Raw genomic sequence first — 17163 nt, 5'->3', positions numbered from 1 at the left:
TTTTCTTTATTTCTCCTAAATTCCATAGCTTCCATCATATTTTTCAGGTTGCTTTTTGCAACACAAAAATGTTAAAGTGGCTGACTTAGGGGGAGAACAAAATTGAAATCCTGAATATGTGAAGGCAAGGAAATACTGGGAGCTACAAACTTATAAGTTTTTGATTTTCGTTGCTGAAAGTAGCTCTCAGGTCTTTGACTACCAAATTTCCAAATTTATGGGCTTATTGTAGTGAATAGAAATCCATATGATTCTGATACATGTGATCTTTGAACCACCTTTTGAGAAACTCTGCTTTAAGTAATTTGGTGTAAAGAACATTTCCTTGATATTACCAGTATTTAGCATAGGCCTGACTTATGGTGGATCCCCTACTAATTGTATTATATATGAAATAAGTAAGAATTGTCAATTTGGTGTAGCAGAGCAATCTTTTTTAGTAAGTAAAGATCCAGAGGCCCTATGTGTGATTCCCTAGCATTATGCTGTAATTGTACACAAGTGGACCTTCACTACTTTGTGGGCCAGTGTCTGTTTTTCAGATAAATTACTATCTGAATAGTACCACCCTCTTCAGTACATGGCAGTAAGTAAAAGAGAAAGTGTATGAATGTGTTTTAAAATCTGTCTGTATTGCAGTCAAGTCCTCTCTCAGTCTTAATTTGAAATGTTTGCTTTTGTTCTTTAATCATCTAAATGTGTTTAACTTATAGAGAATTAGTAACATTTCTAAAGTAAAATTTGTAACAACTGATCCTGATTTAAACTGGCAGTTAGTTTGGTGTTATCAGTATTCAATAAATTGAGGCTGGGAAGATAGCTCAGTGGTCTAAATGCCTGCCTGGCAAGCGCAGGGACCCAGATTTAATCCCTGTTACTACATGCTGCTACTGCATGCTGTGCTGGCCCAGGGTAGCGAGACCCTGTGCCAAATCAATCAATCAGTCAAACAAACAAACAAACAAACAAACATTTAGGCTGCATATATAAGCTTAGTGGCATAAGCGCCTGCCTGGCAAGTGCAAGGTCCTGCATTCAATCCCCAGTACCCATCCCCCCCCCCCCCACACACACACAGAGAAAAAAATTTAGAGCACTGGGCTGCCTTTTGGAATTTCTCTGAATTGGGAATTTTGAGAACTAGCAGAGCTGAAATACACCTACCATATTCTAGGGAAATCTGACTCAAAAGAGAACACTTCTGAGTAATACACAATTCCATGTTACCTTATTCACCTTTGTAGATCCCATTGTTCAGTTGGTACACAGGATCAGTGTCTGATCTGGCCACTCAGGGAGAAAACAGACCATAAAGATAATTGAAATTTACTCAGAGCAAGGAAAGATGGATTTGACTCAGATAAGGATGTTTGGGGTTTTCCAAGTGTAGACCAATCTTACCATTGGACCCCAAGACTATTGTATTTGGTATAGGGTCTCACTACGTAGCTCAGACTCATAGTGATTCTTCTGTTTTCAGCTTTCCCAGTGCTGGAATTGTAGCTATCTGCCACCATCCCTGGTCTGGGTGGCCAGCTCAGTGCACCCTGGGGTGGGGCCTCCACAGCATGTGGTGCTGGGGATCAAACCCCAATTTCTGGGCTTGCCTAAGCAGGCACTTAGTCCTGTGAGCTATCTCACCCCAGCCCTTAAGCCATCTTCTTAAAGATCCCTTTGGGCCATAGTTTAGCTTATCTGGTGAGTTTTTCTGGGACTTTCTCTGGAATATATAAGGAGTTGGATAATTGAAAGTCTGTCCACCTTGTACCTGTTTTCTTTTTTCTCCTGTATCTAGTTTTTCACAGATCTGCATAAATGTAACAGGTTAACAAATGTCCTTGAAGTCATCCTCTGGCTAAATAAAATTCCTGTTCTGTGTATTCAAATGTGTTTGTATGTGTTTCCATTAGATTCTTTATTAGTGTTAATTTTGTGATGAAGTCAGTTGAGTTTTAGAAATCTAATTCTTGGTTTTTTACTTTTCTCTCATTGCTGAGACAAAATACCTGACACCGAAAGTTAAAAGGGGAAATGTTTATTTAGCTCACGGTTTGTAGAAGTTTCAATCCATTAATGACTGGCTTCAAGGCAGGTTGGCTTGGCAGAGGGGCATCACAGAGGGAAACAGGTCATGATGGGCAGAAGGTAGCAAAGCAAAAGCAAGGGACAAGACAAGCCTTTCTATTTTGTACTGTATCTAGAGTACCAGGATTAGGAATGGTGTCAAACCAATCAGTGAACTGATTTAGTAATCATCCATCCTTAATCTTAGCATCCTTAATCCTAGCATTACACAGTGAATCAATCACACACTCTAGATTTAGCCACCTCTGAAAAAATCCCCACTTATGACTGCTTCTGGCTTTGGAAGAGATGTATACACAAGCCATAACACTGGTACAGTTTTTAGTCCCTTACTTTTCATTTTTTTTCTTCAGTCTTTTCTCCTGTCATACATTTTCTGTGTAGGAAGAGGCTGTCATGTAGAAAGAGCTCTTAGATTGGAAGCCTACACATTTTCCTTTTTGTATGTAAATGAGGTTTACAGAGTAGGACATGTGAATGAATATGTCTAATCCATTATTGGCAGCCCCTGACAAGTCATGTCTGGTCTTCCGGATTTCTGTGCTTGTTTTCAGTACTGGGGATTGAACCAGGGCCTTTACCCTGAGCTACATTCTCAATCTTTTTTTTTTTTGTTTTGTTTTTTTGTTTTTGAAGCAAAGTCTCATTATATTGTCCAGGCTGAGCCATGTTTGTGATTCCCCAGCTTGAACCTGCCTGAATTCTGGGATTACAGACATATGCCAGCACACTTAGCAGATTACTTTGAATACTTGCTTGGGCTTCCTACTTATTTCTGGGGAAATTAATATTAACAACATAGTACCTTCTTACACTGAGAGGGCTAGTTTTACAGTTGTTTGCTGGATATTGGGTCATTCTGGCCCAGCCTCAGCAAAAAACTATGAAGTTTTTATTTTAGAAAACATTTTGATATACTGATAGAAAAAGGAAGAAATAGTCAAACTGCTGATTTTATTTCCTAACATCTCAGTCCAAAGGTAAGTACCTTTGTTATGGTTACTTTTTCTGTTCCCTGTCTAATAGGTGTTAGATATACATCAGAACTATAAAAAAATTGTGTTCTATTAATGTTAAAAATTAGCATATTTTCTCTTGAACCTATATCTGCTGCTGACTCTTGGAAACTAGTCAAACTTAAAAATATATCACTTCTGGCTTGGCTGCTGCTATAGGACACATCCCTCCAAGTGATTTATTTCTGAGCATGAGTGTTAGTACGCTGATATTGTACAATGTATAGTCAGTATCTAGAACTAGAGAAATACTTTTCTTGTTTCCCCAGTTTTAGCACTAAGGCAGGTTACTCAGAGTAGCTCTGTCACTCGGTTAATAGGATGTGTCTGAATGTGAGGCTCCCATATTCTTTCCACCTGAGAAATGAAAACTCTTCACATCTTTTTCAGATCTGTGACTGAATCTCAGGGCTTGTCTTTGTGCTGCTTTTCATAAATCATAAGCGTTATGATGAAGTTCATCCTTTATGCACTGCTGTTAGATTTGCCTTTGAAGACATCTGATGGCCATAGAGGAGAATTTTTCTATTAGAAAAATCTTTCATTTTTATCTCTGAATTCACTAAAACTGTTTAGTTTCATTAAATGCCACATGTTGAATGTTATTTTCTTATCTTGGTCTGTAAATTTTCTTAATGTACTTAACTCTAGCCATCCATAAAAATTGTGAATTCATCTCTTTTTTAAGGATATAGACAAAAATAAAACTTAGGTTAAAACAGGGCAGTTAAATGAATGGTCTTTCCCTTGTTTTTTAGGAAAAGGCTTTTTGTCACCTAATATTAAAATATACGTGGGGAGTAGATATGGTGGCTCTTACCGTAATTCCATTACTGCAGCTGTCATATTCTCTCAGTTACAAATTAGATTATTTCCCAGTAAATACTCTTGTCCAGTTATTTTTTTCTGGGATTTAGATAAGGACGGAAAAATAGCTCATTTCAAAAGAATAACATGTTGCTTCTGTTTATTTTAGGAAAACCTCACAGCACCGGTAGCTCTGAACGGATTCAGCTCTCAGGAATGTATAATGTTCGCAAAGGCAAAATGCAGTTACCAGTGAACCGGTGGACCAGACGCCATGTTATCCTGTGCGGGACCTGCTTGATAGTGTCCTCTGTGAAAGACAGCCTGACTGGAAAGATGCATGTGCTGCCACTGATCGGTGGAAAAGTAAGTAAAACAAAAACGAACGAAATGCTAAGAGTTTCCTACCAGTAAGAACCTTTCTTTGAGTCATTTCTGTAACAAGAGGTAGATATTTTTGAATCATTTGAGGTCCTGCTCAGTTCATGTTGTGCTCTGCTGGTGGGCATTGTTGGGACTGGAATTGTAGAAAAAAAGCAGTGCCATTGGCTCATGTGAGGCCCTGGTCATCTCAGCATCCTTAGCACGTACATTTTACCTACGGGAGGGAAAACAAGTCAACCAGTATTTCATGGCTGTATTCTAGCAGATACCCTTTGATATCTTGAGTGTATTTGGAGTATTTCGATTCCTAAATCTGATCCTTAGGAACATTCAAGCATGCATAGTGAGGGTTAAACTCTTCTAGTGCTAAAATCTTTGATTTTACTGTCCCTGACTCCTGTTTTTGTCATTTATAAAATAGAACCAGATTTCTTGGGAAATCACTAAGTACTTTTCTTTGTCAGATTTATTTATAACTCCTAGTGTTCTTCAAAGACTCAACATCACCAAAGTCATATGTCAGTTTTAACCTTTTTAAATGGACAAATGTCTGATCTGTTCCAGGTAATATGTGGAAAGTAAAACTGAATGAAAGTAGATATGAATGGTTTTGTTGCTCACCTTCTAGCTAGCAAACCCATTTTTCATTCATAAGTTTAAACTAATCTTTCCTTGTGTATAAGTAGGATATATCAGTTGTTTTCCTCTCTACATATTTTCTAATCCCAAGAAGGCAAGTTCTTGTTAATTTCAAGAGTGGGTTTTGGCTGTAATGAAAGCTTTGTTTAAATTTTAGTCTTTCATTTTGAAACCATTGGTCCTTAACTTTTTTCTGATCATTGAAGAAAAGGCAGAACCTGTTAAGATTTTGTCCTTTGGATGGATTGCTAAAAAATTTAGTTATTATTACCACTATGGGTCATTATTTTAAAGAATATATTTAGTGTTTTATACTGCGCGATATCAGCAGTCTCTGTTCTTTATGATGCTGTGTTTTGCGTAGGCAAGTATTATAAGTATTTATTAACTGTGCTCTGTGCTTGGCACTAAAGGAGTCACATCCCTGCATTTGAAGAGCTAATACTTTTCTAGCAGGAGGTGAAGGATAGATACAACAATAGGAGAGAAGTACAAAGGAGATTAGTGAAAGGAGAGATTGTGTGTTGTGTTTGGAAGAGGACGGGGTGTTTTGCAATGAAGAGGTAGCAATTAATAATAGAACTTCAGTGAAAACTTTTGATGTATGAAGGTGATGATGAGAAGTACTACTGCGCTGAGAGAGGCAGAAGCAGGAAAGCACATGGAATGTTCAGATAAAGTCAGAATATCCAGTTATAATTAGCATTTCTATTCAGAGCTTGTCCTACTTCCCAAGCTTATTATTGGATGTACTTCTACCATTGAGTGAATTGAAAGTTAATAGTTTCCTCTGTTTACAAGTAAACCTTGCAAAACCTGTTTTGCCACTATGCCTTTAAAAATAATTGAGTACCTTGAAAAACTGACTCTTTAAAACCTTTGACTGAGTTAAGAGAAAATAACCCGCTTTTGTATTCTGAGTTCTCATTAATATTGTCTATTCTTTTGGAAAAAGCATCAATGAATAAGCTTTTTAATTTCTAATTTATATAGAGAAGAGCTAGAAATAAGATGTGAGATATATTGGCTATAATCTATAGTTGGTGTGGAACCAAAATTGATACATTACTAGAGTGTGATCATTAGTTTATATTTTCAAATAAATGTTTTTGTTAAATATTTTCTTTTAAAGTTAGATTGCTAAAATAATATTTGTTTAAGGGCCAGAGAGATAGCTCATCGAGTCCTGGTGTAATGGCACATGCCTGTTTTCAGCACTGGGGAGGCTGAAAACAGGAAGATCACTGCAAGTCTGAGCTGCATAGTGAGACCTTGTACCAAATACATACATTAAAAAATAATATTTGTTTAATAACTACAATTTTTATTCATTAAGTTATATTAGATTTGTTTTCCTTTAGAATTTCATAAATTTTTAGATAATGGATTATGATGCTTTGATATTTATTAAATTATGAAGCATAAATTGAATAACTGATAATTATAACTCATTGAGGAATTATAACAGTAACATTATTGTTATTTCTTCTACTTATATTTGCCTTATATCTGTCCCATTACCTCCCCTAACTCCAAAGTTACCTACTATCCTAAATTGTATAGTCATCTGTATTTATTTTTTTAAATCAGTTTTGTGTATAGCTATATTTTGGTTTTGGACTGTATAAAAATGGAATCATATTGTGATTTGTGATTGCCTTTCTTTCACTCAATACTATTTGTTCTATAAAATTTCCATGTTATGTGGCTCTTCTATATAATGTTCCACTCTGTGCAGATTCTGTACTTTCTAAAGGGGCTTTCCTGCTGATGAACCTTTGGTTGCTTCTAGATTTTTGTTGTTATAAACAGTGCTGTATGTCTCCTAGTGTGTAATACTATTTGGGATCAGTTGTTTGTACCAGGATTACTATGTTCCAGGGATGTGTGATCATAGTCAATATATTAGATGTAAGTTCTGCCATGGTAACAAAATTCTCAAAATCTTGGTTACTTAGATTCTTTTCACTCATATTCTATGTCCATGTGAGTTGGTAAAATTGAGAGGTGGAGATGTCCTCTTTTCCACATTTGTCCGTGGATCAAGCCATTAGTACGAGAGCTCTGTTCCATTGGAGTTCACATTTGTAACATGTGGCAGGGGAAGAGGTAACTGGAATGTTGTTTTTTGGCTCTTGTATGTTTGGAGCCATGCCATTTCTCCCAACCACTTATTAACCAGAACTAATTACTTGACTCTCCCTTCAACAACCCTGGGAAATGTGCAGAAGTGGGTGAAATGCTTGATGAATACTAATATTTTTGCTGGAGGTGCACTCAACATTTAAAGGATAAGGGCTTGGAGAATAAAATATCATTCAAAGGATTAGACAGGTCTGCACAATGAAGAACTATTAAATTCAAAATTTCTGTAATGACCCACTTGAGAAATACTGTTCTTGGGTACATCTCAGTCAGTAGGCTCCAGGGCATGTGCATATTACTTTTAGCAAGAGGATATCCAGTTCTTCTTCAAGATTGTTGTACCATTTTACATTCACCTTAGTGTATAGGTGTTCTTGTTTTTATCTTCACTTTATTGAAGTATTAATGAAAATAAATTGTATATTTTGGTACTTCTGGTAACCATAAATTCCCATGAGCATATTTATTACTGTGGGCACCCATTGCACCATTACGACAGACAAGAGTGAACATGTCCTTCACCCTCAAACATGTCCTTTGTGTTCCTTTTCTCCCACACCTTCTCACTCATCTTCATTCTCAAGAAACCACTTGTCTGAATTATTCCAGTATAAGTTCAATAGCATTAAAAGTTTTTTTCTTTGTTGCATAGAAATGTGATCTTTGAATATGGATCTTGTGTCCAGTTATCTTGTTATATTTTCTGATATATCATAATTTATTTTTTTCCCTTTTTCAGTCTTTTTGGCTAGTAGAATATTGAATAGAAACAGTAGATGCTTATTGATTTTAAGCAGTGATATCTTGTCAGGTGTAATGGCACACTCCTGTAATCTCAGTAATTAGAAGGCTGAGGCAGGATTGTGGTGAGTTCCAGGCCAGTCAGGGCTACACAGTGAGTTCAAGGACAGCTTATACTACATTGTGAGACCCTGTCTCAAAGAAAAAAAAAAGTCAAATAAATAGAATTTGTGAGGTAAGATGTTACTTTTCCATTCTTTGGCCACTGAATAAATAAACTCAACTTTAGTTTCCTACCTGGCTAAAATCCCTTGGGTGGGGCATCTCTCCCTGGGGCCTAGGGAGAATAACAAATTTTGGTAATAATTCTATCAAGGAAAAAAGAGAAGACAACAAAAAAGAAAGCATAGTTACAGGTAACTGGAATGTTGTTTTTTGGCTTGTATCCAGTTATCTTGTTACATTTTCTGGTATATCCTCATTTCTTCCTTTTTCCTTTCTATTCTTTTTTTTTTGTTTGTTTGTTTGCCTAGTAGAATGTTGAATAGAAACAGTAGAGTATGAGTATGTGTCCTGTTTAGAACCCAAGTTTAAAAGTATGTTATTTAAAAGAATGTTATTTATTTGCTAAACATATATGGATTTCAGATTTTTAAAAATTAATTACTTATTATTATTATTATTGATTTCTAATTTAATTGCAGCTTGGTCTGAGAGCATAGTCTTGATAGACCTTTTGAGATCATGTGTGTGTGTGTGTGTGTGTGTGTGTGTGTGTGTTCTGTCCAACATGATTTGTGATCATTTTTGTAAGGGAAACATGGGAGTCTGTCATGTGACTTTATCTTTTGGCTTTTTCCTCCATGTGAGGGATTTACTGGGACCAGAAATTTTATTATTTTGACTATATTACTGCATTGTTAGGACTTGAAATTTCTCATGCTAGATTTTATATTAAGTTACTCTGAATTTTACATTAAATTTTTAAAATCTTAACAGGCTTACAGACTTCTTTTTAAATACAGCTTTAGTTCAGAGTAATGAAAAAGTCCCTTAAAGAAAGTTCTTTGTAAGAGGGAAGTAAGAGCCCCAATGTCTTATTGTGAAGTGTAGAATAAAAAATAGTCTGTGCTGTTTTTAAACATAAAGAAGAGAATTTTACTATAGTGGGGAAATCTAATAAAGTTAAAATTCCCCCTTTTGGTTTTCTTCATAACTCGAATTGGTTGGTCAAACACAGGAAGCTAGTTGTCTTCAATAAGAGGAACATACATAGAGAAAGAGACAAATCTGTGTAGGCTCCCTGATCCTGGTAAAATGCGAAGTGTGTCAGTGGTTCTGCTGTCTGACTTGTTTTTTTTTTGTCTCACTTTGCTTGTTTTCATAGGTAGAAGAAGTGAAAAAGCACCAGCACTGTTTAGCCTTCAGTTCCTCTGGACCCCAAAGCCAGACTTACTACATTTGCTTTGAGACTTTCACAGAGTATTTAAGGTGGCTAAGACAAGTCTCCAAGGTAAGCACCCAGTAATCTGTCGGCTACAAAGTTGCTTTTCTGCTTCACCAATATCAAAACACTACAGTTACATATACATTTCCTTTTCAGATACTACCAGTGGTTAGCAATTTTTAAAAGGTAATTCTCACTGGATAATAGCTTTTTAAATATGGCTTTATATCTGCCACTTTTTGTTTAAACTTAAAATTCAGTCTGACATCATTATTTTAGTGTTCGAGAGTTAAAAATTGAGATTGAAATTTTTAAGGGACTAGCCCAGGGCAGGACAATTACAAAACCACAGCATACCCAGAGACTTGTTACAAATTTCCCCCTTTTTCTGACTATATTTTCATTTAAACAGTCTAATCCTGTGCTGTCTTTCACCTTTATTCTGATTTTTAAGTGGATTTTTTTTTCTTCATCTGACCATTTTATAGTCCCCTGATTATTGATTGTGTCAGATCATTAGGTTCATGAAATAATACATTTTTGGGCATGTGTAGTAGAAACCAGAGTGACATTATAAGTAGGATGAATAAATGCCTGTTTTTCAGGTACTGGATTAGAAGTTGTTTCTCCATCTCATCTCATTTGTTGTGTGTGAAGTAATGGGGTGGGTCCCAGTACTGAGTGCCGTGGTCTTGAGAGTATTTTCAAATGATGAGATCTGTCTCAGGTGTAGGAACAGTATGATAGAATCTGCTTTGTATTTTTGAGTTTACAGTTAAATTTTTTATCAAGTTAAGTGTGATTCATAGAGTAATTGGCAAGTGATTGAGTAAATTATTGATGTAATTGTCAAGTGACTGAGTAAAAGAATAATTTTGTAAAACAGTTAACAGAAAACTAGAGAAAAATGAGTCTTTTTACAGGGTTGGCTGCATTTGAATCATTATGTTGTAATCTATGTTCTGATGATGTGATGTTATTAGGAACATTAGTTCTCCTCCTAGAGAAGAGACAGTGGGAGGGGCTTAAGGTGGCAGTCGTTGGATTCTTTTAGCCTAAGCACATGGATGCTCTACTGCAGTGATGGTGAACCTTTTAGAGACCAAGTACCCAAACTACAACCCCAAGCCCCCTTTTTTTCCTCAAAGTGCCAATCCTGCAGTTTAACTTGAATGCTTGACTGCTGAGGTGACTTGGGTCATGTGCTGGTTGAGAGGCTCAGTGTGCCCACTGCACACAGTGTAAGACAGCACCCCTACAGATGAAAAAGGAAAGACTACATTTTTTATTTTTAGTCTTGCATCTGGCATTAATGTGCTATAAGAGAAGATATATCTGTCTTGTTTTAAAATTACTCCATGGCTGCATATGTGAGAATACAAGTATTAAATAATGTGTATATGTGTATATATGTATTTAAGTGGTTTGCTTTTGTATTCATGTTCATTTTTAATTGATTGTATCGGTTCTAAGCAGTAAATCCATTGCTCTCCCTCATCTTTATTCAGAATAAAGTGCCAGAAAATTGTCAAAGCATACAAAGATATTGGTTTTTAAATAGAATTTTACTTATTTTGGAATAATTTTATATTTACAAAAAAGTTACAAAGAATACAGAGTTGCCATGCACATTTCTTTCAGTTTCTTAAACAGGGCTGGCCAGATAGCTCAGTGGATTAAAATGCCTGTTTAGGTAGACACAGAGGCTGGGGAATGTGGGGGTTAGATCCCTGGCCTGCTGTTCTGGCCCCACCCCTGGGGTGCATAGAGACACAAATGGACCTGGGTGTGGTGGCACAAGCCTGTAATCCCAGTGCTTGGGAGGCTGAAAAGCAGGAAGGATCACTACGAGTTTGATCTGTGTAATGAGACCCTGTAGACTCTGTACTAAATATATAAAATAAAAAATAATAAAAATTTCTCAAACATTAGCACAATACTTTGTCAAAATTAAGAAAACCAACATTATTAGTATTTTACTCTAACCCTCATATTCCATTTGCATGTCAATACTTGTTCCATAGTTGGCTGTGTGCTACAGGTTGACACCTAAGGTACCACATCACATTTGGTCATATCTGCCTTGTCTCTTCTAGACTGAGACATTTCTCCCATCTAGTTTTTATGACCTTGACAATTTTCAGAAGTACTGGTGAGGAATTTTATAGACTGTCCTATATGGCAGTGTTTTGATCTTTTAGACAAAAAAGAGGTAGTACATTGTAAGCCAGCTGCCTTACTTTTTTCTTTTTTTTTTTTTTTTTGATGGTGCTGGGAATTACACCCAGGGTCTTCTGTGTCTAAGGGAAGCATTCTGTCCTTGGGTTCTATATCCTTAGGTACATTCCTTTTAAAATAAATCAGAAATATAAATTCTTAAACACTGATAAAAGCATATGTAAGTTATCAAATATACCACAACAAATTATTTTGATTGAAACAGTAATAAAAAGACTCATAGTTTCTTATGTTAAACATCTACCCAATTGGTAAGTGACTGTTTTAAATCTTGTAGCAATTTACTAAGCACTGTGTATTTGTCAAGTCAGTGTTTTATGCATTGGGAATACAACAAAAAAAACGTTTAGTTCCCCATTTTTGGTAGGGCTTACACTGGAGAAGAGAGATTATAGATAAATAAATGGATAGGAAAGAAATTAGGATAGTAGTTAATCACATTGTCTATTACAAAATGATATGACAGAGAATAGTGTGGGAGGGGTAATTTCAAGGAGAGGCCATTTACACTAAAACTTCAATGAAAGAAATGTATGATTACTTGAACATCTGGTTGGAAAAACCTGTCCAGGCAGAATATAGAGATGGGGTTAAGGCCTTAAGACTACAATGAGGTTGTGTTGTAGGTTCAGAAGTAGATAAGCAGGGTTCTTGTGTTACAGAAGGTAAAGTGTTTGAATTTAGTATTAATATCATGGCAAACCATTAAAGAGCTTTCTTTTGACAAGTTATATGATCTGGTGCACGGTAACTAGATTGTAGAGGATAGAAACCAAAGTAGAAAGACTCAAGCTACAAAGCTTTTGTGGTTAGTCTAGGCAGGAGAAGAGTGTACCTTTGCAATGGAAGTAGAGAGGCACACAGATGTTTTGGGATGTGCTTGGGAGACTAAGTGACAGGTTCACTGATAAATTACGTGTAGGACATAAGAAACAGGAAGAACTAAAGAAAGGCTTTTTTCAGTCCTTACTTTGAATTACTGGGTGGAGTGTAGCCTCAGTCACAAACTGTAGTATTGTAATTTATATATTTGCACCTTTCTAGTGATGGTAGAATCCAAAAATTGTGGACTTCAGAGAGCTTCTCTTATAAGAGGCTGTAAAGGCAAACATACAATGTTGGTTTTTAGCTGGGAGGTGATTGTAAATGTTGAATGTTAGCTTGGTGAGTATGCTTTCCTATTCCTTGTTGACTAATACCCTCCTCTTTAGCTCAGTAATATAGTGTACCTGTAATAAGCCTCTCACTCTAATTACTTGAATCATGAACAAATTTAGACACTACACCTCTTCAGTAAGACATGGTAGAAGAGAGTGGAAAAATTGTTATATAGGAGACATGATGGCAGGACATTAGTGGTGGTGTTTCTGCCAGCTTCCCTTTCCGATAATGATTGTGTCTCCATTGGAGAACATTTGGTATCTAGGTGTTGAAATGTAATGCAGTTATGTGCAGATTATGCACTTCTATAGACATGAACAACAGCATGTGCTTGTATAGCGTACATCCTACACTTACAACTGCAAGTGTTACTAGGAGGGAGGGAGGAGTTTGCTTTAGTTGCCTTAGATTATTATTAACTAAAATTAATTGGAAGGAGAATTTCAGTTTCTCTTTAGAAAGGCTTCCTATGTTTGGGGAAGCTAAATAGTATGAGGGTAAGGAGTTTGAGTAAAATAAAATAGCCATGAGTTCTGTTATTTACTGGTTCATATGGCTGCGTCCAGGTTTTCAGATTTTAAGCTTTTTCATCTGAAAAGGGAGTAATATAATTCTTACCAACTAGAGCTTATATGAAACATGCGTGTAATAATGGACTGACACTGCCCCATAGTAAGGAAGTAAGTAGCTCTGTGTTAGTGGACATGAATGACTGACTAAAGAAATAATTTTGACTCTCATACCTGCCATCATCCTTTACTGGTCAGACAGTCTTTTAAAGTATTATCTTTCTTTGTGGTTATTTTCACTAGATAAGGACACATATGTATTTAGTTTATCTGTGCAAGGTGCCTTCTACTACTCTTAATAACTACCCACAAGCTTCTAGAGAAAGTTAATAGTTTTTCTCCTAAAAAGCCAGGGATGAGGACCAGAAGACAAAACATTTTAGTGAATACAGAGTTTACATATGTCTTTCCCTTCTGTAATCTTAAAAAAACAGATATATATTGAAGAAGTTTTTAGGAGGGGTAGCAGTACCGCTTAGTGGCTTAGCACTTGCCTAACATGTGTGAGGTCCTCACGGCCATCCCCAACACTATGAAGTAAAGTAAATGTAATTTATGAGGTAAAGAGCAAATGACCTTTACAGGGCTGGCCAGAGATATCAGATATTATAGAAGAAATGAGTGAAGGGATTCCCCATCTGGGTAGAAATTCTATATAAAAATACAGGTACAGTGCTCTTTAAATTTAGTATGTTGAGGATGATCTTATGAAAATATCTTTGCCTTAATCTAGCATCCAGAGACAGTCATTTGGGGCTGCTGAACACAAGGGGAAAATCTTGGTCTGATGGGGCATATAAACTTACAGGAAATATCAGAGAGATACATCCGATAGTTATAAGCTCCCTCTACTTTTAGTCTCCTCTTCCAGTTATTTACTTTTCTTCATATGTAGGTACTTAGGAAATTATACAGTTTAGTCATATATAAGATTACTATGGAAACTATTTTCAAATTGAGAAACAGTAAATTTCACAGACTAGATTATCTTTATTTCTTTCTAATGATTAAATGAGGATTTATTTTGATAAGGATCTGAAAGAAAAACACATCAGAAACGGAAATTCTAATTTTTTTTTTGAAATCCCAGTTTTTAATGACCATCTGTACCACAGCAATGGAGGACACAAAGAACCAAATTTCAATTATTTATAGTCAGAATGAGTTTGATAAATAATTTAGAAGGACAGTTCTTTGTCTTTATTATGTGCTTCTGAACATTAGCTAAAAAGATATGTTCTACTTTTTTTCATTTGGGTTTGGGAAAATTTATACCAGTTTATTAGGTGTATTTTGCAGAAATAGACTTTGTTTTAAGCTGAATCATAGCATTTAATATTGCTTGCCAAAATAATACGTGGGATAGTCCCTTTGGAATTTTTATGTTGGGTGTGTTAGTAGCAGATCTTAAGGGAGAGTTCCTTTGGGAGGATTATGACATTGGTTTTGAACTTATCTCTAAAATATTAATATGCATCATGCTTTAAAAATTTAGTAAATACTCTACTATATACAGTGTAAGAAAAGGTTCTGTTTGTTAAATACAGGAATATGTATTCAGCATGTTTTCAGTGATGTGAGTGGGAGGGGTACAAAGGCTGTGGGTGGTAGTTGAGAGGAAAACAGAATTGCAGAAGAGTACCTATCAAGTAGGTGGCGACCATTATGGAAATGGTGACCTAGCTGTTTATTTTTGTGGTTCACTTTTTAAAATGTGTTCACTTTAGGTATGTTGGTTGATCTTTCAATCTTTTTTTCTTTTTAAAAATTTTATTTTAAGGAAATGAAAAAAACTAAAAACAAAATTCCAAAACTGTATGAGAGAAGGGTAACAATGATTAATACATTACATATTGTTTTCATTTCTTAAAGAGAATAAAAAATAGTAAAAAAAATCATACAGAATTTCACTAAACAAAATGATAGGAATTCAACAGAGGTTGTTATATTAAATATTGTTTCTTCAAATTAGTTGTTCAGAGTACCACATTAAAAATATGGAAAATTGGCTAAAAACATTATAAAAAATTAAAAATCAGAGAGAAAAAAATTTAAGCATTAATTTCTCATTCAGCAGAAATCAGCAGCACAATTATCCAAGCTATCCTGTATATATACTCCTTTCTCCCTCCCCTCCCCTCCCCTCCCCTTCCCTTCCCTTCCCTTCCCTTCCCCTTCCTCCCTCCCTCCCTTCCTTCCTTCCTTCCTTCCTTCCTCCTTCCCTCATCCAAGTTGTTCCTTCCCTTTGAATGGTTTCCTTCCCTTTCACAGTATATTGTACCTTTCAAATTTTATTTACTCTTACAGGTTCTTACACTAGGGAGATAATACATTGTTTACACATAGGTGTCTGATTTATTTCACTTAAGAATGTGATGTTTAGTTGCATCCATTTACCTATGAAAGTCTTAAGTTTATCCTTTTTTTTTTATAACTGAGTAATACTCCATTGTATAACTGAGTAATGCATAATTTTATCCATTCCTCAGTTGATGGGCATTTGGTTTGTTTCCAAGATTTAACTATGATAAATTGCACTGTTATAAACATGGGTACACATATTTTGCTGTGATGTGCTATTTTCAGTTCTGGGAAAAATTTCTAGTAGAGGAATAGCTAGGTTGAATGGGACATCTAATCCTTGTTTTTTGAGGAATCTCCACACTGATTTCCGTAGTGGTTGTACCAGGCTGTACTCCCACCAACAGAGGAGAAGAGTTCATTTGATCTTTGAATTCTTTTCAGAGTTAGCCTTCATGTGAATCTCAGCTCTCAGTCTAATTTTAGACATTTCTGTCACTTTTATGACACCATACAATTCTATTTTAAAACTGGTTTATTTCACTAAATAGTGGATTCAGATCACTGCTTGTTTTGAGTTATTAACTTTTTAATGTGGAAAATGTAAAACATCCAGAAATAGAAATAGTAGTGTTCTAACACCGATATGCATATGACCTAACCTACACAATTACTGGATCATTGTTAGTCATATTTCATCTGTATACTTATCTTTCTGTCTCTCTATGGTACAACAAGCCTGACATTTATTGCACTCACAAGAATTTTCATTTGTGTAAGTAATCCTAGATAAGAATTCTTTCTGTAAATATAACTACAATGCTTTTTTTTTTTTAAAGAATGAAGATTTTGATGATTGTGACTACTTTTACAATCTGATGTGTAGGTTTTAAAGATTAAATGGGGTGATGTAGGTATCTTATTCCTGAAGTAATGTAAGATGTGATACTATGAAGAATATACAGTAGGTAATGGAAGTGGTACTCTTTTAACCTTTTATCAGACAAATTGGATGTTCTCAAGTATTGATTAGCTAAATAAATATGAAAACAACTTAACTACTTGGTACATTTTAAAGTTCAATATTTTGGAGTAGAGTAGTAAAACTGCTGAATTAAAAGTGTTGAGATCTTATAGATAGGAATATACATATCTGAATTGCTGAGGGCCAGAAATGTATTTTTTTTTTTTTTTTCTGATTTTGGAACGTGAGATGTCTTAGAAGAATAGTACCAAAATCTAAACATGATTTGTTCATGTTCCTATATACTTTGTACACAAAGTCTGAAGTTATTTATATAATATAAAAGGGTGCCTACATTTTTTGCTGTGACCTGTACATTTTCTGCTCTGGCATCCTGTTGAAAACAAAAATTTTGAATTCTGGGCACTTTTGGATTTCGCACTTTCAAACTGAGGATGTCCAGCCTGTATTGTTTCTGATAATAGGTACTTCCCTCAGTTCTCTTTTGCAGGGGAAAGGAGAAAGGCATAATGTGATTATTCCAAGGACCAGGCCAGTTTGGTCAGTTGAACTTTTGGTTTCATGTGTTTAATAATAGTATGTTCCTGTTCATATTTACCCCAAAGCATATTTCACTAACCAGTTGAGTGAAGTCATTCTAGTCTG

At 35.5% G+C, this 17163-nt stretch overlaps 1 protein-coding gene across 1 annotated transcript in view; it reads left to right on the top strand.

Annotated features, from left to right (window-relative positions):
- Phlpp1 (PH domain and leucine rich repeat protein phosphatase 1) overlaps positions 1 to 17163 on the top strand; it is a 243207-nt gene that overhangs the window by 113657 nt on the left and 112387 nt on the right. The window contains exons 3-4 of the mRNA XM_023723146.1: positions 4078 to 4274; positions 9205 to 9330. Coding sequence (XP_023578914.1) covers positions 4078 to 4274; positions 9205 to 9330 — 323 coding nt within the window. The remainder of the gene's footprint in view (positions 1 to 4077; positions 4275 to 9204; positions 9331 to 17163) is intronic.

Source organism: Octodon degus, unplaced genomic scaffold (genome assembly GCF_000260255.1).
Source record: "Octodon degus isolate 3935 unplaced genomic scaffold, OctDeg1.0 scaffold00097, whole genome shotgun sequence".
Classification (NCBI taxonomy): domain Eukaryota; kingdom Metazoa; phylum Chordata; class Mammalia; order Rodentia; family Octodontidae; genus Octodon; species Octodon degus.
Note: the sequence above shows the minus strand (reverse complement) of the source record. Positions and strands in the feature narration are given on the sequence as shown.